This window comes from Ictalurus furcatus, chromosome 3 (assembly GCF_023375685.1).
Source record: "Ictalurus furcatus strain D&B chromosome 3, Billie_1.0, whole genome shotgun sequence".
Taxonomy (NCBI): domain Eukaryota; kingdom Metazoa; phylum Chordata; class Actinopteri; order Siluriformes; family Ictaluridae; genus Ictalurus; species Ictalurus furcatus.
This window is the reverse complement of record NC_071257.1, coordinates 24,943,980-24,968,224: the sequence shown is the minus strand read 5'-3', so window position 1 is coordinate 24,968,224 and position 24,245 is coordinate 24,943,980. Positions and strand designations below refer to the sequence as shown.

General features: G+C 37.5%; 1 protein-coding gene across 3 annotated transcripts in view; it reads right to left on the bottom strand.

The window, feature by feature from the left end:
* LOC128605862 (adhesion G protein-coupled receptor A1) overlaps positions 1–24,245 on the bottom strand; it is a 252,530-nt gene that overhangs the window by 48,551 nt on the left and 179,734 nt on the right. For all 3 annotated transcript variants that reach the window (XM_053621671.1, XM_053621672.1, XM_053621673.1), the window contains 2 exons: positions 8,409–8,616; positions 7,683–7,891 (listed from right to left, as the gene is read on the bottom strand). In XM_053621671.1, the coding sequence (XP_053477646.1) occupies positions 7,683–7,891; positions 8,409–8,616 (417 nt within the window). The remainder of the gene's footprint in view (positions 1–7,682; positions 7,892–8,408; positions 8,617–24,245) is intronic.

Below are 24,245 nucleotides of genomic sequence, written 5' to 3'. Positions count from 1 at the left end.
ACATCTTCTCACTAAAAGCTTCACCATGTCAACTACACATTTAATCCATGTGAGTACACTTTATACAATCCTCATAGCCAGAACTAATATCAGAGCTGCTGTTCTCAAAAGTCACCTTCTGACTAGTCAGAATCGAGAATTCAACAGCACTGTGGTATTATAATAATAACACCTGCATTGGCCAGTGGTTATTTCATCTATGTCTAAAAATAAGTCCAAAGCAATTAGCATGTATTAAACTACAGCATGTTACTAAATAATGATGATCAAGAGTGCTGATATTTAGCAGAACAGCACTGGTACATTTTAATGTTTGTATCACTCTGCTTTTCTGTGTTCGGTAGATAAAATTACTGATATTCAGTACAACAGCACTCTTGTTCATGTGATATTGCTTAATCGTGACAAACATTAGTTAGTGCAGGTTTTCACTTAATTAACTTCTAAACAAATGGAAATTTATGCAAGTCAGAACTTTGCAATTATTCTATTTGACACAGGTTTTATCTTACAATTCTGTATTATTTTTCAAATATTTATAAGCAATACAGTATGTCCCAAAAGTTTCCATTCATAGGGGAAATTAACAGTTTTTAGCCAAATTGTCTTTCAAAATTTTTCATACTTAGGTTATATTATATATACTTTTCAGATAGCCATTAAGAATGCTTTGACAAAAGAAAAGAAGAACGTATTGAAATAATTCTCATGGATCAGGAAGCTGTCACAAGGTTGGGATGGACATTTGTTCAGGAAACGTGGCAAGCACATCACACATGACACTGTTACCAAACTAATTAACAAATTCAAAAAGACTGGATGTGTTGCGGACCAACTGAGAAGTGGACGTCCACGAACATCCAGTGACGAAGGCACAACCGATATGGTGCTGGCATACATAGTCCGCGATGTATGGAGACTTTTGGAACACTCTGTAGTTTGGTGTAAAACCTCAAACACACAGTCTACTAAGTGGCATGTATATAACATTTAAAACCTTAACTAATTTTTTGCCAAAAAATCAAAAGAATCTTATCATTTCAAGCTCTTGAAATGTTAATTACCTTCTTAACATTATACAGAATGTCCCATAAATCCAGAATCACATGGTTAATGTATATTTTTACATGTTTACAAATCATGATCTGAAAAAGGATGAGTGAATCCAAATATTTCTGCTCACAGGAATTTGTGTATTAAGGAAAATAGTGGGCATATTGATCAAGTTCTGTAAATAAAAGCTTGTGTTTTGCCATTGTTTTTTTATTGTTCTCCAATGATGCTAGACTTATGGGACACACTGCATAGGTCAAATGTAGAAATGTTCTCCATCCAAGAGTTCTCCAAATGTTCCTATGGGTGAACGCTTAAACGTTTTTATATAGAAATGAACAACAGGGGGTTTCCAAAAGTGTACTTATGTATTAGCGCTCCGGTTTATAGTTTAGTGTTGCCTCAGAAGCAATGGCAGTGCCTAATGCCTATAAAATTAATAAATATGATTTGATCTTTAATGGGTTTAGCCAAAAGAGAGAGAGAGAGAGAGAGAGAGAGAGAGAGAAGCAAAGTCTGTGGCCAGAGGTAACAAGTGTTAAGCTATTCAGGAATCCTCCCAGCAAGCTCCGAGATTTTATAGCGTTTTATCCTCTTCATTATCCCTGAGGCCAGCACAAACAAGCTCACACGCTACAGTAAAAGCTTCTGGAGCATGACTGCAAAAGATCATCACATTTTCATTAAATACTGCATTAACTACACATATACTACTGAGGGTTACAGTGCAAGATTTCTTTCATACATCTTCATACATGTTACAGAGTGTGACGGGATATCAAACCTTCAAAATCATACTGTAATATCTCCATTAGCAGTAGAACAGTATGAAAAATTTACAATATAACACAACCCAAGTATTACACAACACCTTCTGCTTACAACTTGTTTTCAGAGAGAATTAAATTAATATATCACTGCAACGGCAGTGCAAGCACTCCGTTATTCAGTTAGGAAAAAGTCTAGATGTTTTTTGTAGACAGGCATGCTATGAGGACTGCTCTACACCTTCAGTTTATGTAGGAATTTAGAAATTGCAGTTTCTCTCTACCAATTTGTGCCTGGTATGTTAAAAAATAGATGGCCATGTTTGTAAAACTGCATAGCACTACTATCTTTTTGGATTTCTTTAACGTTGTGTATAGCTATGGCAGATTATACATGTTATAGCAGTGTACTATTATATTGTCATATTCATATCCTCTAGTGATTTTTGATTATGTCTGTAATAAACAATTAGGACATTTGTAAATGTAACATGCAGTTGGAGGTGGGACGCAAGTGCAAAAAAATATAAATTCTGAAGATAACAATAAACTAGAGTTATCCAAAATCGGACCTGTAAAACCCGAAACCATAAAACTATGTAACAAGGCACTGAGGAAACAAGGCTTAGAAATGCACAGTAACATTTGACGAGACTTGACAAGGAAACAAAGAAACAGCCAGGTATACATCGACAAACACTGACAAACAGCCAGGTATACATCGATAATCAGTGTTGTACAACAGTTACATCCGGTCCACTAATTTGATTGGATGAGCGGTGTTCCAAGTTCGCTTATATTCAGTATAACTGTACTGGGATGTTCCACCGTTTGTATCATTCTGCTTGTCTCTGTTCGCCATTTAAAATTCCAATTCTAGCAACAGTCCCACTGAAACCGTTACTACAGTAGACTTAATTACATCATCAGCAGACATGGCAAATGATACATGTTTCATGAATAAAACTTCTGAAAGAAAATATGAAACCTCATCAGAAGAAGATGAAATATACAAAGACAATTTTGTCATCTATTTTTGTTTGCGGAGCATAAATAAATAAATGCTGCCGGTTGTTCTATATTAATTTCTTATTTTAAAAACTGTTGTATAAAAGCAATATCGCATCCACAATTGTGTGGTTATATTGAATCCTGGTACAGCTGTGATTACCTGCAGCCCAATCACAGCTGCACTGATATTCAGTACAACTGCACTCTTGCTCATGCGATATTGCTTAATTATCTAACACAGAACAGGTGCAGATTCAAAAACCAATACCAGGTGCAGAGATAGGAATAAAACAGAAACAAAAATATGAGTGAAGGTGGAATCTGTGACTGTGTCTCTTGATAGATCACATTATGATCCACCTGTTGAATCTATGCTGTCTCTGCTGCTAAAATCGTCTTAATTCATCAGAGTTGACTAACAGTCAGTTCTGGTTATAAAACAAGCAAATTCCACTGACAGTTTCCTTGTTCATCAATCTCATCTACGTATGTTGACAGTTTTATTTTTTTTAAATATAATGCTTTAACTAGATTTGTAGTTCTACCATTAAAATCACGATCTGTATCATTGTGAATTATAGCTTGTAGTAGAGTAAAATAAATAGTAATAAAAAAATGAAAATTGCAAATCGATACTCAGAATTGCGCACACATTAATCTCATAATAAAATATACTGTAGGCAATGTGGTTTAGTGGCAACGTGTAATTTTTAATGTGATTCAGAGGCACAGATGTGTAGCTTTATAAACTCATTAGTCCTTTAATTGAGTAATTGGTGCATTTGCATACTAAAGGAATCATAAAGTGCTGACCCTGATGTGGAGTCTCAGACAGAAAAAAACACACACCTTTGCTATTCAAAAACACTCGGACATGATCTTATATTTTATATAGTTTTATATAAATGCTAAAACACAATCCACACATGTTTTTGCTAGTCTGCTTTTGTTTCTTGATTAATTTCTTTCAGTTTTGTCTATATGAATTAAGGCTTCACCCATCCATCCATCCATCCATCCATTTTCCTTAACACTTATCCTACACAGTGTTGGAGCCTATACCACGGAACTCAGGGAACAAGGCGGGAGACACCCTGGATGGGGTGCCAACCCATCACAGGGCACGATCACACACACACATTCACACACTACGGACAATTTGGAAATACCAATCAGCCTACAGCACGTCTTTGGACTGGGGGAGGAAACCAGAGTACCTGTTTACAGGGAGAACATTCAATATGAACATGCAAACTCCATGCACCCCGGAAGGAGGTGGGGATTCGAACCCTGGAATGATCTACACCCAGAGCTCAATCAAAGCTACTTCCAAACTACCCAGCTAGGCTGCAAATGTGTCACCATTTCCAGATAAAATAATGTAGACTACTTGTAAACCCTAATTGTATAATTCTGGTCTGGGAGAACCAGGGTTCTCCTACTTAAAGACACATGATTTCATTTACTAGTTAATTACCAGGTGTTTTTGAGCAAGAAAATTAGCAAACTGCTGGACCTGGGCCCTCTGAGAGCAGAGTTGATCGCTGCTGCTGTAAAAGCACAGCTCTTGTACTGCTTGTACAAGATGCTGAAACAAATAAGCAGGAGTAAGACTGAGGGCTTGTCATGGTGATGGAGAGTGACAATTCTCGAGAAGAGTGACTCAGCCTTTTGCTTCACCTCAGCATTACCGCTGCATTGCCAGGAAAACACATTCAAGCCAGCGTGCTCTCCTCATTATAAACTGGCATGAGCAAACTCATATGGAAAGTTAAATGTGGTGAGAATGGGGAATAGTAGGAGTCCTCGCCAACAAAACTGTTCTCATTCGTTTTAACTGCTTTACCTGTTTGTTTTGGATGAGAGTAAGTTAGTTTGGCTGGAGAGTAGCTGCTGTAGTTGTCCATGGTGCTGAATAAGTACCTAAATGGTGGTCTGAGATTAGACTGCCATAAAGTATATACCCTACCCCCTTAAGCTAAATCATATACTGGTGCAAATATCTACTTAAAATGGTGACTGTGTAGTAAAAATGAAAGTCAATATAATTATATACATAAGGTAATACATTATTTAAAAAAAAAAAAAAAAAGAACAGCTTTAACATTTCAATCTTTATGAAATAGCACTTGAGCAAAAATCATTATAGACAGTGAAAATCATTATAGACACCCTCAAACACAATAGTGTGTGACTCATCAAGTGAATAATAAAAAATAAAAAAAAGCCTTGAGAATAACATAAACTCCTTAGTAACCTGAACTTGAGCAAAATAATGGTCAAATGCAAAATTCAGCTAACTCTCGCCCACAGATATCTACCTCCTCCATCAGATTACACTTGCCAATACTGCCTGCTGGTACTAGAATTTCTAAATCAATAAGCAATTTCCTATCAGCTGTAATCAGCAGATGGGGCTGCATGGCTAGCACGTGGGTTTTGTGGCCTGCATGCGAGAGGAGGGGGTAGTCAAGGTGAAGGACATAGCCAATTGTAAAATAGACAGCACAAGATCAGCCTCTGCTCTTGACCATCAGCAAGGCATACTGTCCTCATCGGCCTCCACACACGCCCACATCCAGGACTAGAGTTTGACAGACCTTCTATTTAGCCGTCTCTCTTACAGTGTGTGGAACTGTATGTTTTAAATTAGACTATGTCGCAAGGTGCTGCCTTTATCGCCAAGTAGCATGTATATACGTGTGCCAAGCATGTTGAAGGTTAAACATTATGAGAGATTAATAAAATAGAAGTATCACTTTCAGCCAGGAAAATGTGCCGTACAGCATTTATTTTATTGCCATACATCCAGAGATGATTACTTATTGCTTAAAACAATGACATGACATAGAACTTATATAATGTAATAGCTGCTTGGATATGTAAGAATAATGGATGTCTGTCATAGTCGATCATATTTCATAAAAAGGCAGCACAGAATAAAAAAAAAGTTCTAATTTAAAGAAAAGAATAGCTCAGGTCTAGAGCTAATTATTAAATAAATATGATGTAGTGTTTGATTTCTGGACCCAGCATATGTAAATTATCTTCAACATCTGAGAGTAAGGCTAAACGCTATTCACACAAAGGACTGGAATGTAAGATTTATCACTTTTACCAAGCTAAAGACCAGAATAGAACGCCATCTAAGCGCTGATCATCTGAACACGAGAAAAAATCGCCCTTGTAAATACGGACGATATGATGCTGAGCTGAGCTGAGCTGAGCAACAGGTTCGGCAGTTCATTGCAGATACACTATATATATATATATATATATATATATATATATATATATATATATATATATATATATATATATATATACACCTCCCCACATTTACCACAATACTAAATAAAAAACAGTGTGATGTCGCAAATCCGTTTAAAGGGGTCTTTTTTCTCGGGCAATGCGCAGAGGAAGGACTGCGGGTGTGGTGACTGCATTAGCAAGCGCACTATCCTACATACACGCACACGCGCGGGTGTGCACTCTCTCTCTCTTTCTCTCTTACTCACATGCGCGCGCGGACACGCACAAACAGACGCACACGAATAAAGAACATTAGGTTACAGAGAGAGAGAGAGAGAGAGAGAGAGAGAGAGAGAGGCGCGCGATATATATATATATAAAAAAAATTCCCTTTATCCAATGAGTCCCAAAAATCACCAGTGCTTCACTTCCATTTCCTAAATCGCCTCACAGGATCACTTTTGCTCAGGTAATGACAGCCATACAACAAGACCCCGCATCTTTCTCTCTCTCTCTCTCTCTCTCTCTCTCTCTCTCTCTCTGTCTCTCTCTCTGTGGAGATTAAACATACAAACACACACTGCCGGAGCCCAGAGCGGCAACTAAACCAAACTCACATCTGCCAACAGCTTTGTATGCCACGCACATGCACACGCACACGCCAAGCGCTTTGTCTCTCCACATCAGCCCATTTCTCCAAAGGAACAGTCACAGAAAGTGCTCACGATATTCCCTGACACGTTCATCACAAATCACAGCAGTGACCGACCTCCCAGTCTATCGAATCCCAGTCGTCGGTGAACATCCGGCGGGCTTGTGCTCGTCCCAAAGCGGACGAGGCGCGACGGCACTACGGAGCGACCGGGAGACGCGGTGATGATGATGATGCTGATGATGAAGAAGACGATGACGATGATGATGCCATTGCGCTGCCGTTGGTATTATAGTCATGAAAGCGACTGTATATGGAGCGTCCGCATCCGCAGTCCGGTATAGCCGAGTGAGAGCGCAAGTGCAGCCGGAGAGCGGCATGGAGACAACGCTGCTACAGCTGCTGCTCTTCACGGACAGCAACGTTATTACGGGGCGGCGCGGCGCGGCTGCAGCCAATTAGCGCTCCGCGTTGCGCACGCGGCAGGCGGAACACCGAGCCACGGAGCGCTCCAGCTTTTTTTTTCTTCTTCTGAGCAGCCGCTTCGATCTGGACTGCCGAGAAACACCAGAGAGGAAAGTGGGCGGCGGGGAAGTTTGTCACAGTTCCATGATCAGATGCGAGGGCGTCAATCTTTAAGGGGATGCGCTTTTAGGTGACTTTTTTTTTTTTTTCAAGAGAATATCATCATCTTTGAATTTCAATGAGAGTTTCAGCAACAGTGACGTGCTTATGATGTACACATGACGTAGAGGGTTTATATATATATATATATATATATATATAGAGAGAGAGAGAGAGAGAGAGAGAGAGAGAGAGAGAGAGATTCATCCAAAAGATTCATTCATTTACTTGTTTATTTGTAAAACTAACCTCTGTATTACCACACGTGCATTTGGACACTTGTAACCAGCATATGGACAAACAGGCGACATGCAACGGCTTACCATGAGCACAGCGAAGTTTTTATGCTGTGTGCAATATATAGTAGTGGTGTTGCCCGCCGAGCCCGTTATGTGGCAGCCCTCCGCCCGCCAGCCTCCGTGGCCATCCAGCAGGTCGAAATCCCAGTAGGCTGCGGTGGGATCTGCACCTATAGCCAAGTGTCTCAGGGTGATAATGACGGGCTGAACGGAGCTATCGAGACTGCAGCCATCTACAAAATTAAATAAATAAATAAATAAATAAATAAATAAATAAATAAAGCAACACGTTGCATTGACACCTTAGGTGCTACATTATTGTATTCTGAGCGCGCGCAAATGCGCACTCTCTCTCTCTCTCTCTCTCTCTCTCTCTCTCTCTCTCTCTCTCTCTCCAACGCCAGTTTATATGACAGAAAAGAGTAAAATGCTACAAATGATCTTCTGCCTTGAGCTTTCATCTTTAGTACTTTGTCGCACTTTGCTTAATTAAACAACTAATAGTGTGTTAATTGATGTGAACATTAACATGCTCATTTAAAGCATGCTTACATGAGAGACAACTGGTTACTATTTTCATTTAATTTCTATCCCATAACATAAACACCCAGAATGATATTTAAATGAGCTGTAAAAATCAGTCCGTTCCTAGGCCGGTGGCGTATTTCCAACCTATTAACCAATTACGTCCTTCGCACATGAACTAAAGGCGCCGTGCAACAGATATGGCCATAAATGTTCCCTCCTTACCTAATTTGACGAAAGCGACCGGAGTCGCCACGCTCCTCCGCTTGCCGTCGTCTGCCAAGCTTGACGAGTTACCCGTGCATGGAAAGAGTTTTCCATTGCGAAATACAATCAGCTGCAGCCTGCAGGTCGTGTTATCAACAGATCGCAAGGTGGAGGCGCGCACAGAGCCAGCCAGCGGTAAATGAATGGAGGCGACAGCCACTGCGTTCTGTGAACGAAATGACACAAGGGGGGAAACGGATATTACACAGCAGCATGCGCCACAACGACGTGCACAGGTGCTAAAAGACCCATATGACTAAACTGGGCGGCTTGTGAATGACAGACAGTTCCCCCCTCAAGTTTTAAGGTGAGGATACCCATCATGGCTGAGTTGTAATCATGAGCAATTTGAGGATGATTCGGTTCCTTTTCGAACGACTTTTATTTAAGTGACTCGTGCGAGTCGATTCACAAGCTATGAATTTAAAGTACGTTACAGTGAGCAGTTGCCTTTTTTAATTTCTATCGTATTGTCATGGAGAGAGCCCGTATATTATTCTGGAGAGCCCTGGAGTGCCCTGGATTCGATTCAAATTCAAAAGAATCGGATCAGTAAATTGAGTCCACACAGAGCTCCCCGCTGCAGCGGCGGAAATGGTTTTTACCCACATTGTTAGGCTACACACATAAAGCTAAGTCTTCTAAAATCTTCACGTGTCAGCATAACTTCTGTATTGCTTTCGATTAATTGTGTCTTGGGTGTCATTGTCAATAACAGGGGATATTTACTGATTTGGGATTTAAACTGACTGTTATTGCAGCCTACATGTCATTAAAAAGACACAAATATGTAAGTAATTCAGTATTATGGTATTTCAACCTAAAAAAAAAAAAGCTAGGATCTGTATTCTTTCACCCTTGGATAGAGCAACAAACATAGTACAACACCACATTCATTTAAAGAGACAACAAGCCTGGCTTTACCTAATGCTGCATTCACATTAGCAGTAGGCTTTCACTCAAGCCAAAAGATGGTGATAGAAAGCACTGAATACACTCTCAGAAATGCAGGTACCAAACTGCACTTAGGCTTGACGCTGGGGTGGTACCATCAAGGTTACATTTTTGTATATATCTTTTTTGTGGAAGGAGCTGGTTGTGTACCTTGAATTTTCTCTTAGAGTAAAGCTTGTAAGCTACAGCAATATTCATGTTTCTAGGTGAAAGAAACGTACTAAAGGTACAAAAGATGGAACCAACAGTTAGCTGAACTGTTTATCATCCGGGGCTGAGCCCAGATTCTTCTCCATCAAAAAAAAACTTTATACAATATACTTCTCAATAGATTGTTTGCATGCATATTTTTTGTCTTGTATGTGAGGGCTAATTGCTTAAAAATGTGAAAATTGGACAAAAAGTTGGATTTATCATAAAACTTGCCTTGGGTGTTATCACTGTTTGCAGGACTACTAGACCGATAAAATGTCAAACATTTATAAGCCAAGGGAAGGCACAACTCAGCTATCATTGTATGGGTTTAGTTGTTACAATGCCCTGCATAGTGTGTTATCTGTCTTTATACGCTGCTCTTATCATGTTCACATAACATATACATGTTCATGAACTCATATAGACATTTACACACCTTGTTTTCCTGCTCAGCATGAGAGGATGTTAGTGTTTCAGTTTCAAACCATTTACTGGTTTAAAAAAAAAATCGCAGTATATCCATTTTTCTGCGTTTGGCAGAATTGAGAGCTGTCAGCCAATACGTGTCAATTTCCACATATTTTCCTGTAAACCCTGTTTAATTGGTCTCGCCTCCATTCACTGAAGATATAAAATTACAACACCGTGGTCTTCTTTTACTGACGTTCAGTTACATAGTGTCAAACCGCTCCAAGTACACAGTAAAATCCCTAGTGTTGAATTAACACCCAGAGTGTTTATATGAGTCCAATGGACTTATATAAACACTGTAGGGTGTGAATTCAACACCGTGGGTGTTAAATCAAAATTGGCGATTTTGCTGTGTAGAGAATTATGCAGGGCTAAAGAAAAAATCTTTGGGGCTACAGCCCTGGATGCCCAGACCAGATTACATTCCTGGGAACCACCCAAGCAACAAGAAAAAGTACAGCTTGGTAAATTTACTTCTAAGATTGTACCATATACTACTACTTCTACTACCACTACTACTTTTACCACCACTACTACACTACCACCACTTTTTTATCATGATGTTAAAAATCATCATAAATCATCACTTCTTACACACTGACATAAGCATTTTGGCTAGCAAGCAACTAAGATTTACCAAACCAAAATCATCCATCACATATTTGTTTGGTGTACACAACCACTTACATTATATCTACTAAAGAACAATCATACAAGCAGTACAGGATTTAGCAACCTACATAATAATACTAGCTAAATACTGTACATTTTCCTTTTACTTAACTGCACGTGTTAGATCAACTTGTATGATGATGGTCAACCATGAATATGAAAGTTTGCTGAATAAACTACCGCTGTGTTTTCTGTTGCCTATTGTAGTGCCATTATTTATTGTTTTACATATAATATTGGATTGGTTGTGAGGTTTGTGGTTGTGCAGTACTTACTGTTGAAGTTAAAATTTCATTGTATACATGAGAGCAATGAGCTTTGACTTTACTATGCTTAGCCAGCAGTTAAATTAACACACTGAGTGCTTTCATCCTTCCATACTGTGCACATTTCCAAGATAAAACTCTGTCCAACCAAATCACCATCGTAGCATTTACCTGACCTTTACTGTCTTGCAGTGTAACTTCACCGCTGTGGATGTCTTCTGTTCTGAATTTTTATTATGAACTGTTTGCTGTACAACATTTCTTCTTCCCTTTCTGTGTCTGCTCATAGTATTCAGTACTCTTGGTGTAATTTAAAATCCCACAAGTGCAAAAGAAATATGTAATTACACATAGCTGTCACTCAGACATAGGGTATAGTAAATTCAATATCAAACCTCTTATAAACAAGATGAAGTACTTATTTACATACATTTAAACTTTAAGTTTTGCGAATAAGACATAATTCCTGCATGTCTACAAATATTGATACTAGGGCTGCAACTAACGATTATTTTCATAATTGATTAGTTGGCCGCTTATTTTTTGATTAATCGATTAAGGGTGGGTGGGGGGACTTTCAGTACCTTTTTTTTTCGTTTATTTTAAATAAAATCCACAAACTGAGTGTTACAAATATAAATGTCAGACTAAAACTTTACACAATTGTTTGTCCAATTATATAAGACTGAAAAGAACCCAATACACACACGCATACCAGAGTATATATTATTAATTTAGGACTGTAGATTAATTCAGTGCTTTTTGTGCATCCATAAACAATTATGCATAAATCCTTATATATAATATAAATGAATATATATACATATATATAGTCCTAAATTAATAATAAATACTAACTTTCACTGCACCTTGTGGTTTCTGTTGCTCACTGCCTTTAGTTATATGGTTTTACTTCTGTTTACTGTTGATAGTTGTGTTTTAACTAGACATTAAAGATCTTACTTGCGCTGCCACTCTGTATCAGCGCGTCTACATTGCGAGTGAGGAGCAACGCGGCCTCGTTACTAATAGATCACTACCATTATAATAAATGACAGAATTTACACTGCAAGCGCGCAAATACAACATATAATGACAATAAACTTAAATTAAACTTTTAAGCAACTTGCACCAGTTTCCCCAAACCCTTGCACACTGTAGAGCATTTTGGATATAAACATAAGTCTGTGTTCATGAATCACTGTCGTGTATCCGTGCTACACAAGCTCCACTTTATAAAGTTTGCAGGTTACAGTCTTCTTCACAGCATTTAATATAATTATGCCCTGCCTTGGAGGACTTGGGTCGCACACTTTCTTCCTCAGATGGTGACTGAGGTCATGCTGGGTATAAAAGGTAATGCTGACATAAACAGTAAACTAAAGAAAGTCATTTTCATTGACTCTGGATGTCTGCTAAAGCTAGTGGCATCACATTACGTGCGTAATACGTTATGTGCCACTTACTGGGAAACAGCTTATACTTCCGATTAGTAAAAAAAAACCCGCCAGTGTTCCAATTGAGACGATATTACCCTTCTAAAATCCATACATTAGACGGTACACAGTGCATAGTGTAAGTATATAGTACGTTATGTGAGACACAACTTTAGTATTTACTCTCCAATCTTACGTAGTGAGTAAATGTACCCCGTGCTACGCAGAGACCAATTAATCGATAATGAGATTCATTGATAACTATTTTCATAATCAATTGTTAACGATTTTATCAATTAGTTGTTGCAGCTGTAATTGATACATGCTCAGAAGAAAATTCTAGAAAAAACTAAATATTACCACACAAAGCATAGCATATGACAATGGATGCATAAATGACAAGACATAAACTGGTTGAACTGATATTTAACTGCAATCTGCAGGAATCTTTGGATTTATAAGCAACCATGAGTGTATAAACTTATACAATTCTTACAAAATTAACATAAGTGTGTGTCTATTATGTAGTCTGGTCCATGTCCATATCATGTAGCACAAAATAATAATCTGTCAATTGTAGTCAAATACATTTACTGTTGATTAAATGTCTTTCTGAGGTCTGAGCATCAGTATACAGAAAATACTTGTTTTGTTTTATATTAAGAAAAAAATGATTTTGCATGTTTTTAGTAAAATTTTGAGTTCTCCCATTCAAATCCAACATAATGTTTTTTTAGTACATAGACTAATTGGCCACATGACACCATGTGTCTACTTTTGCACTGTATTTTGTAATCCTCCTCATTGACAATTCAAAATCAGGTAATTACAGGCAGCAATAATGGCATGTGATTGAAGAGAATTCAGGGGTAACATTAGCTAGCTAGTTAGTTAGTAGTATTGTTCAGATGTGTGAGAAGCAACAATAAGAAAATATTGAGGCAAAAAAACAGCTACTGGGTGGCATGGTGGCTCAGTAGTTAGCATGTTTGCCTTGCATATCTGGGATTGGGGGTTTGAATCCCACCTCCCCATTCTGTGCACAGAGTTTGCATACTCTCCCAGTGGTTTGGGGGTTTACTCCAGGTATACTGGTTTCCTCCCCAAGTCCAAAGACATGCACTGTAGGTTGAACCTATTATTTCAAAAAGTATACTGTGGTCAGTCAACACATTTCACAGGTTCTCACATTAAAAATGAAGCACATTTCAAGGGAGCTGCAATTATTAATGAAACCCCATGCTTCTAATGATTCAGAAAGTACTTGCCTCATTGACTGCATCCTTGCACACTGTTCTGAACGCTTGTAGAAATGCACCACAAAACACCTCTTTATAACCTTCCTGACTGATAGCTGTAATTTTGTTGCAGGAAATCCACAGCCATTTGAAGCCACACAGTGATAAAGTCTGTATTAAACATTAAATATTAATTGGTGAGACAGGAGTAGCATCTTTCCTGGGTGGGACAGTAAATGGAGCCTGAATGCAGTTATGTTACATTGATGTCTTTTTTAAAAAGCCTCCACAGTATACCTGCCCACTGGATTATACTAAAATGACTAAGAATAACATGGTGCTTAAGCTTCGCTTCATTTATTAAAATTTTCTTATCATTTTTTTACGGACTTTTCCATAAGTGAGAACAGTCCATTATTAGCCAGGTTTGTTAGCTATTTCATTGGCATTGTCTAACACTTGAGAATTCATTCATTTGCATCTACGGCAGTGATGTGGTGTGTATGTGTGTATAAATGTGTGAATGACAGTATGTATTTATACATACACCAGTATTTCATTCACAATGTGCTTAAGATTTAAAGGGTTTGAAGGCACCTTGACTGCACAAGTATAACATCTGCTTTTACCTTACAGAAGCTCATCAAGACATGATTTATTTAAAGCTTGTCATACAGGGTATAAATGCAAACCCATACATGATATGTTTTATTAATCCAAGTGGTGATGACTCAATAGTTTCCAGTCTGAGGCAGTCTGAGCTGAGACTGGGCAGAAGATTAGCACTACTTCTATCAATGTGTGTGTGTGTGTATATATATATATATATATATATATATATATATATAAGGCTGTGAAAAATTGTCTTTAGAACATTTGGTGAATCCTGGTTATTTTATATTATTGGCATTAAGTAAAGAATATGAAGAATAAAGAAAGTCAGCCAACACAAACCCAATAAAACAAATTATTCAATTATAGCAAAAGAAATTATGTGATCTGTCTGTGCATAGCTGTAAACCACAAACAGATGCCTCAGCTGATAGAAGATTTAGTGCTCACTTGTTATTATTAGTATTATATATACCAATAAAATATTTAAAAATATATGATATTAATAGTATATTGTATTATTATTTGTAAATATTTGGATTAACATAAAAACATTCAACAACCGAGACATAACATGAACAAGTTTTACAGACATTTGATGAACGCAGTTCCTGAACAAAAGTGGGGGTCAATATTAAAAATAACAGTCAGTATCTGGTGTCCTCCAGCTGCTTTAAGTACTACAATGCATCTCATCCTCATGGACTTCACCAGATTTGCCAGTTCTTGCTGTGAGATGTTACCTCACTCTTCCACCAAGGCATTTACAAGTTGTTCATCACGTCTGGGGGGACGCATGATTACATGTAATTTTCCACTGCAAGGACGATCAGCTGTCCTTCCTGTCTCCCTGTAGCACTGTCTTAACCATCTTACATTTCAGGCATTACAGTTTATTGCTCTGGCCACATCTGCAGTCCTCATGCCTCCCTGCAGCAGGTCTATGGCATGTTCACACAGGTGAGCAGGAACCCTAGGTATCTTTCTTCTGGTGTTTTTCAGAGTCAGTAGAAAGGTCTCTTTAGTGTCCTAAGTTATTGTAACTGTGACCTTAATTGCCTACCACCTGTAAACTGTTAGTGTCTTAAGGATTGTTCCACAGGTGCATGTGCAATAATTTATGTTTCATTGAACAAGCATGAAAAACATTATTTAAACCCTTTCCAATAAAGATCTGTAAATTTTATTTGGATTTTACAAAATGATCTTTAAAAGTTTCCTGAAAAAGGGACGTTTCTTTTTTTGCTGAGTACATTTCTTAAATATTTTATTGGCATAGAACTGAGTCAAACTAACCTCCACTACTGCATTTCTGCTTTTACTCTCATCATTTCGTGCTCACGGCTGTCTGTTCACTTGAACTTTGATGGAGCTTTGTGTGTGTCACTAAATGCAAATGAGCTGTCTCGAAAATGTGATCAACATATGCATGCAAGTATAAAGAAAAATAGCTTTTGCTAAACTATGGTAGTTCTGATTAGCTTTCGCAAACATTTACACAGAACCTTACTAAAAGACTGATAAATGAGGCCTAATATTTGTATCTATTATTCCATAGATGGATAAACTAGCAAATAATGAGTAAATAAAATCATTTATTGTCTGTTGAATTGCAGGTGCTGCATTTTTCATGTCTTACATTTTTAAACTGCCACTATCTGTAGTACCTCCAAACATTGTGGTCTCAAGATAAACAAAAAGTCTGTCAGTTTCAGCATCATCTGGGTCCATGGATGGTCTGATCTCTCCACAGCAAGAATATGTTCTCTGTTACATGTGAGTTGTTATAGCTTATCTATACTTCTCACTCGTATGCCAACTAGAAGTATTTAACCTAGCAAACTACAACTCCATTCTGGTTTTTCTAATTAAATCTTCTTCTATAATAGACATTAAATCTGAAATCTAGAATAACAGCTATTAAAATATCTTAACACTTTTCAACATATTATTCCATCCATCCATCTTCTATACCGCTTATCCTTCCTTCAGGGTCACGGGGAAACCTGGAGCCTATTATTTTAATATTTAATTGTGCTATGTTTAGAAACATAGCTTAAACTTTGCTTAAAGGCAACTTGCCCCTGAATGCAAGCTTATTTAATGCTATTATCTAAAGAAAAACAAGGGGAAAAGCAAGAGAAAAAAGACAGAAACACAGACAGAAGAGACTCTGAGGCAGTTCAGGGAGAGGACGTATTATTGCAGACCCACTGCACTCTTTATTGGCAGGAATAATTGAGAACAGCATTGAATATGTTGTATGTCCTTTTGATCCAGCTGTCAGGTTCAATAGCCGTTCCCCAGATAATTAATAGGGCTTAGATGTTCTGAATACCCGATTCAAACAGTATATTATTGGAAATAAAGGCATCACACCGGTGTAGTGAAACAATGTGCTAGCACTGCCATTTGAGATTTGCTGCCTACAACAAAACAAAAACAATTTGAAGCTTCAGGTCTAAAGGCATAACCACTTAATTACTCAGCACCTATTGAATAATAAAGCTTGTGGATTTTTTTTAATGTTTATTAAAAATAAAATAAAACATGCTATTAAATAAGCTTTTAATGTCTGATTGAAGTGTGTATGAAGGTGGTTTTCTCAGCTTGCTTTGTCAAAAACCTATTGTTGTTCCTATGGTGCAATGACTTAGCAACCATTAATTTCAAAACTGTATTTAACTACACTCATAATTGCCTGGAAAAGAACAGCATGTTAGAGATCTTCTCTAAAATCCTCAAAGTTAATGTGATATAGATGATCAACTAGTTATTTAAAGGAGTCTTAAAGGAGTCTTTACCATAGAAAGTATGTTTTTTGTTGTTGTTTTTTGTTCCTTGTTCAAGTTCTAGATATGGTCACAATAGAGGCGTTTTTGAACACTTCAACAAATCTAAAACAAGACAGTAGGATTTATTTTAGTCTGGGTAGGAGGGATATTCAATGTCATAGTCATTATTCACACCAATCATACTGGCTTCTTTTTATTTTTCATATATGTTGCTGCTGCATTTCAATTAGCTATATATTCGTTGGGGGAAAAACTAACAAAATGTCATACACAGGTTGAGTGCTGTAATGTTTTGCTGTGTCCCAGCTTACTTCTTTACACCAGATCCTGTAGCATAGATAAAACATCCGGCGAAAGATGGTTTATACAAAATCCTACACATTTCAAGGATGTTCCACAAGATTATTTTAAAAATCTTCTTATTTTTTCTACCTTATTCAAGTTGTAGGTGCAGTCTTAAAATTTAAAACCCTTAAAGGTTCTTTGGTTTTCCCTTTCATAAACCCTACAACAAGGTTTCTCTCTCAGAAAGAGTTCCATGTAGAATCTTTTTCAGAGGCTATAAGAACTCTTAATTAGACAGTTAACTGTGAATAATTAATTTTTCTAAGTGTGCGTATTTTTCAAAGTGGCCTCTGTCTTTTTGAGGTAGAACACAGTACTTAGTAAATAACAAATGAGTCAGGTTACTCGTTAATTTATGAACGAGTTTATTTAGTGAGTTAGTTAATATGTTAGTTGTGTAGGGTTTGGGGAAACACTTAAATAATTCAAGAATGTTCTTATGAATGAGATAATGAAGTACTTAGCATTACGAACATTTCAGGAAACCCACTGCGGCCTGACTGCTGTAACATGATTTAATAGGAACTTCTTTGTGTAATGTTTTGTTGTGTGGTGTATTATTGTATTATCTCTATGTAATGATACTGTAGTATCAGTATCATTAACACTTTTTTTTTAAGTTATCACCATTTTAATACATTTGTTTTAAATATTTGTCAGTATTTTCATCTTCTCTGATATCACTATTATACTCTGGAAACACCTTAATGTAAAAAAAAATGCACAAAAAAGTACACACACACACAGACCTCCTATCACTCCATAACAGTGCATTAGATAATGATAACCTTCAAGCTGCCCATTGTTCTCCTTGTGCCTTTGTAAGTTTACGATGCAGCACTGAAGAAGGCATGGCATCTCCATCTCCACTTCCAACATCTCCATGGCAACAGAGCTATATGACTTGACAATTTTCTTGTATCTGAAAAAGGGCCTCAGAAGTCTGAATAGAGCGGAGCAATCCCTCAGCTGAAAACTGGGACAAAGTACTGTTCGTTCTGCAGTTTAGTACACTTGAAGAGCTCAGAGATATACAGAGCCGGGACTGTAGTTGATAAGGAGGTAGTAGTACATGAAGCTATTGATTTCTTCTTTTTTTTTCACTGGTTAGTTAACCATTGTTCTTTAAATATTTGTGATTCAAAATAAGAAAGAGCTCATAGATTCTTGCAGTAAGCATTACAAAGGTAGAGCAATAGCAGTATGCAGGTCATTGTTACTTTAATCTGTTTTAAAGCTATTTAAAACAATATCTTCACTTCCGTATAGATCTCTGATGTGCGAGAACCTCCTCCTCTATATCGAAATCTGCAGACATCTTTGTTACAAAGATTGTTCTATGTGATTCAGTTTGTGTACAGTGTCCCTCCTCCTCTTTTGTAAACAGTGCAGTGCTTCCCGGTATATACAGCAGAGTGGAGAATATACAGGAGGACTTGTCCGCTCTCGCGTCAACACAAAAAGCATGTATCATGGTTCTCTTGTGAATGGATGTCAGAGATCTAAGTGGAAGTGAAGATATGTTGTGAATAAAAGCCTAATTTTTTGCGCACACAAAGCATTCGTATGGCTTCATAAAATTTGGATTAAACTACAGAAGTCACATGGATTGCTTTTACAATGTCTTTTTGAACTTTTTGGAACTTGAATGTTTTGGTTACTTGGACTGTAAATGGAGGGACAGAAATCTCCCAGGTTTCATTAAAAGTCTTCATTTGTGTTCCGAAGATGAACGAAAGTCTTATTGGTTTGGAACAACATGAGGGTAAGTAATTGATGACAGAATTTTCATTTTTGGGTGAACTGTCCCTTTAATCCATGACCTAGTGAACCAGTATCAGGATGTATTTATTGACAGAGACTTCAAAGTACTGTAAGGTCTTTGTAAGTGACTGTAAGCGACTTCTGTAAGTCTCTCTGGATAAGGGTGTCTGCCACATTTCATAAATGTAAATATCATGGCTGGATCTCGAAGCTGTTGCAAGGTTGCGATGGACTTTAACAGGAAACATGGCAAGCACATCTCACCCGACACTGTTGCCAAACTTATTAACAAATTCAAAAAGACTAGAAGTGTTGCAGACCAACATCCACTTACAAAGTGGCTGGTAAACAAACTGACATGGTGCTGGCAAACATAGTCCCCTATGTCATTCCCCTATGTCACTCTCTCAGTTAAAATCTAGATTAATTAGATTACTTAAAGGTTCTTTAACCTAACATTCACATAACATATATCATAACCTTGTTATGCAGTCATCTCTGATAAAATGATAACAAATGAACATGGGTATCTCTGCCTGAAATTCAATGAACAGCAGCCATGCTAATCCTTCTCCATTTGTTTCCTGTTCCTATCCTGGGGTAATCAGTGAATGTGCCAGCTCCAGCTCTCTACGAAGATTCCAGATGATACCAACGCTCTACATGTGTTGCTCTTGGGATAGCAGTGGGCCTAAACCGTTCTGCTCTCTGGGCTGGACTGGATCATCCTGGTGCCCTGCCTCTGGAGTTCACGTCGCTTGGAGGCCAGTCACTGTTGCTGAAATGACCCCATATGGACAGCCTAGGGACACTTGGAAGCCATGGAGATGGCACTGGACTGATGCAGGCAGTTTTGATGTGGTGTCTTTTTGCGCCCAGGTCTCCATCAGTGGACAGTGCATGAGTTCAGCAGAATAGACTTCATGTTGAGACTGTGGTGAATCTCCTGATTACACAGCTGCACTTTTGTTTTATCATGTAGCACACAGTTATAGAAGGAATTTATTTATAATTACACTATCCGTTGTTACCCAGATGAGGATGGGTTCCCTTTTGAGTCTGGTTCCTCTCAAGCTTTCTTCCTCATATTATCTCAGGGAGTTTTTCCTTGCTATCGTCGCCATCGCCTCGGGCTTACTCATTAGGGACAAATTTATTTTAATTTTTATTTAAAATTTTGATTGGAAATGTATATATTATGTCAATTATAAAAAGCGCTATACAAATAAAACAAAATTGAATTGAATATATATGGAGACTTCTGGGACACCCTGAAGTTTGCAAAATTATTTACAAATCAAATCTATGCAATCTCATCCAGGGTGACTTCTAACACCTTGAGCTCAGTGCTCAGGCAATGGAGGCACCTGAAGGTTTTTCCCATACCAACACACAACTATGTAAGTTTAAGTGACGCGCTTTAATCTATAGTTCTTAGAAGGAGTCTATAGTTAAAAAGGAAGGAGACACTTGGTGAAGCAAGAGGGTTAAACAGTATGTCAGCATGCAGCTCTTCTGCTGAAATGAAGCCGGGTGGCTATAAAGATGATTGTAACACTGTGTATAGCTTGGAAATAAAAGCCCAGAATGGAAACTGCCATAACTGCAGAGTTTAGGTGGAAGATCATGAAGAACATCTATGTTGCAGTTAAAATAAATCAGACTGAAGTCAAAAGGTGAGAAAGTATTAGAAATATACTAAAATGTATATTCCAGCGTGATGGTATAGAAAAGTAATAGGATTCCATATTCATTCCACTGTATCTGGAACACTGTGTGGTATTCCTGGTGTTATAGTCTACACCTAATCCCCTCTCCCCACAAACATACACAGTGTGAATGTAAACATGTCAGCTGTCATACTGATATGCAAATAGCACTTTAAGTAATACAGCACAGAGCAGACACATGATCCCAGATGAGCTTTGAATGGGAACTGGGCTTTCTCATCACAATGTTTGATGATCCAGGACACTGACAGATTCCAGCTGCAGCCTCACAGCAGCCAGCAGCAAGGAGAAATGAGTCTGTACACTCTCACCCACAGATATACAGCCACACACACACTCTTCACACACACACACACACACACACTCTTAGACATATTATAGAGGTGTAATGGGGCTATACAGAACATTTTGCACTAGTATTCTAAAAATATAAATATACATAGAAGAAAATAAATAAATCAATACCCCTGTCACTTTTGAACATTAACATTGTTGTTGACGAGTACTGAAGCACTGGGGTCCATGAGGCATAGCCAGGAGATCTCTGTTTTTCATTTTTTTATTTTGTCTCAATGGTAGAAAATACCAACCCACCACTACCCAAGCTATTATATTTGTGAGGCAGTCTGCAAAAAAAAAAAAAACCCCAAAAAAGTCAGAGATGAATTCAGGAAAACAGCTAAAAAATCTGACCAAAATTCAGGGTTTTTTTCTGCCAGTAATATAGTTTGACACCCACTTTGAGAAAACGACAAGGAATTCTTTTATTTAGGCTACTTTCTAACCTTGCCTTGGCTTTCTGCCTTCAAAAGTCATGTTGTTTAAGGGCCTTGTTTAACAAAAACAGCAGTAAAAACAGTCAGAAAGATGCTTAAAGATGCATTGAAACTTTGCTAACTAAATGTGCTTTCCTTACAAGTTGATCAGGTTTTTTGAATAATTACATGCCATAGTGAAACAGAATCATTTGAATTTTATGATAGATTCAGGGTGTCAAAGTATAACATAGGACAAAAGTTTTAAAATGACAAAAAAAGACCTTAATAAGAGACAATATATAAAGTCAACAGAATATACTGTATGAATCAGCAATTTTTCATTATTATTATTATTATTATTATTGTTAGTTTTCCTGTTATTAGGGGTCAAGTCTTGAAGGGGCGAAGAACCTTATTGTTTTCGTTAGTTTTCTTCTTTTTAATATTCTGCTTCTACTCTTGAGTCTATGGCAGCCCATAGAACCACTTGTGTGAAAGATATGAAATTTGGCACACAGATAGAGGACAGTTTGATAATTAAAAAAACAAACAAACAAAACCTCAATCTCTCTATCACCACTGACTGTCCAAATGAGCACTCGCGTTTATGATAATAACTTTTGAAACGTGAGTCAGAGAAACGAAATTCTTTTCCATTCCATTTTTTGCCTCTGATTCTTGGCTCAAGATGATTCGATTGCACCCTATGACGTAATTTTCCGTCGTGAAAACTTTTCCGCCATTTTGAATTTTCTGAAAAACATACTTTTTTTTAACTTGTCCTAGGCCGTTTGTCCATTATTATTATTATTATTATTATTATTATTATTATTATTATTATTATTATCATCATCATTATAATTATTATCATCATCATCATCATCATCATCATTATTATTATTATTATGTAAGAATGGACAAAGATGATGATGAGGTTCAAGTTCTTTTACCTCAGTCACCTGAGCGACTTTTACCTCAGGTGATCAGACAGAGACTGATGTGGATGATGCTAATAATCAAAGTGATAAAATGATCATCAATTCCCATTGTAAACTTAGAATATATATATATTTTTAATGGGCAGTAATGTTTTTCTTTAAGCAGCTATAGGTTATAATGTAGAGCTAGGTGAGGTGTCTTTCAGTAGAACTGGAACAAAACCTTTAAATGTGATTTCAAGTTGCACTTGAAATGAATGAGTTTAATCCAAACCTCAAGAACTCAAAAACAAGTAGTCTATAAATAATTTCATGTTGGACCAAATGTGTTCTGTCAGTGGGCCTAATATTTGAATGCTTGGATTATGTTCTTGAAACACTTATTTTACAGTTAAAGGGCTCCCTGACTGTAAAATGTTTGAGAACTGTTGGTTTTCGAGGATACAACTGCATGTTTATAGACATTATAAACATTATTTATGGACTTTAATGTTGTGAATTCTTTATATTTCCAGATTTCTTGAGTTAATATTAATGTCTGGTGAAAATATAATGTGAATAGCCTCATTGTTAATATATTTACTGAAAAAAAAATGTTGACACATTCAATTCTTATTTCCCCCACTGTATATGCTGGAGTTCTGCAATCTAACACAAGTATGTGTTGACCTACTACTTTTTCTTCTTGTGTACTACAGGCTTTATTAGCATATATTTCCAGGCAACAATATTTCCTGGACTAGCAGGGTCACAGCAATGGCATTACATGTACCATCTGGGGGGAAAGGAGTGTGCTTCAAATATAAGTTAGTCATTTTAGAGGCAACCATTATTTTGTCACATATACATTACACACAGTGAAATTCTTGTCTTCACATATTCCAGGTTAGGAATCTGGGATCAGACCACAGGGTCAGCTCTGATACAGTGCCCCTGGAGCAGAGAGAGTTAAGGGTCTTGCTCAAGGGTCCTACAGTGGCAGCTTGGCATTGCTGGGGCTTGAACCCTTGACCTTCTGATCAATAACCCAGAGCCTGTGGCTTCTGGAGGTGTGATTAGCTAGTGTTTATATATGGTACACACAACCAATACAGCCAACAAGATATTGTTGCAAAACCTAAAACAACTGTCACTGCTTTATTCAAGCAGCAATACTGTTACGCCACGGCCAGCAGAGGGCACTGGCTCGGCTCCTGACGAGTCACGTGACATTGTTTTTGTTCGCTCACTTCCGGATTGAGCATTTCGTATTAAGTGACTTTAATTTGCCCCAGGTGTCCATGCTTTGAGTTAATCATGTTCTTTATTTAAATGCCTGGGTGACTGAGCAGTTTGCTCAGTATTATATCATGTCTTTAGTGGATCGTGGTTAGTATCGTTTGTTTTCCATGCCGCGAATGTTCTCGTTTCCCGGTGAAGACCGCATTTACTTTAATCATTGAATTTTGTGTCTAATATAGACGGTGACCTACACCTGCATCCGCCTCCAGTCTACGTTTCGTAACAAATACATTTACTCAAGAATTAATTTTAAATGCTAGCATTAAATGCTAACATGCTAAACTCTGGTTGCCAGTCTGTGGACACTCCACAAAATATCTGAATAATAACTTAGAATAAT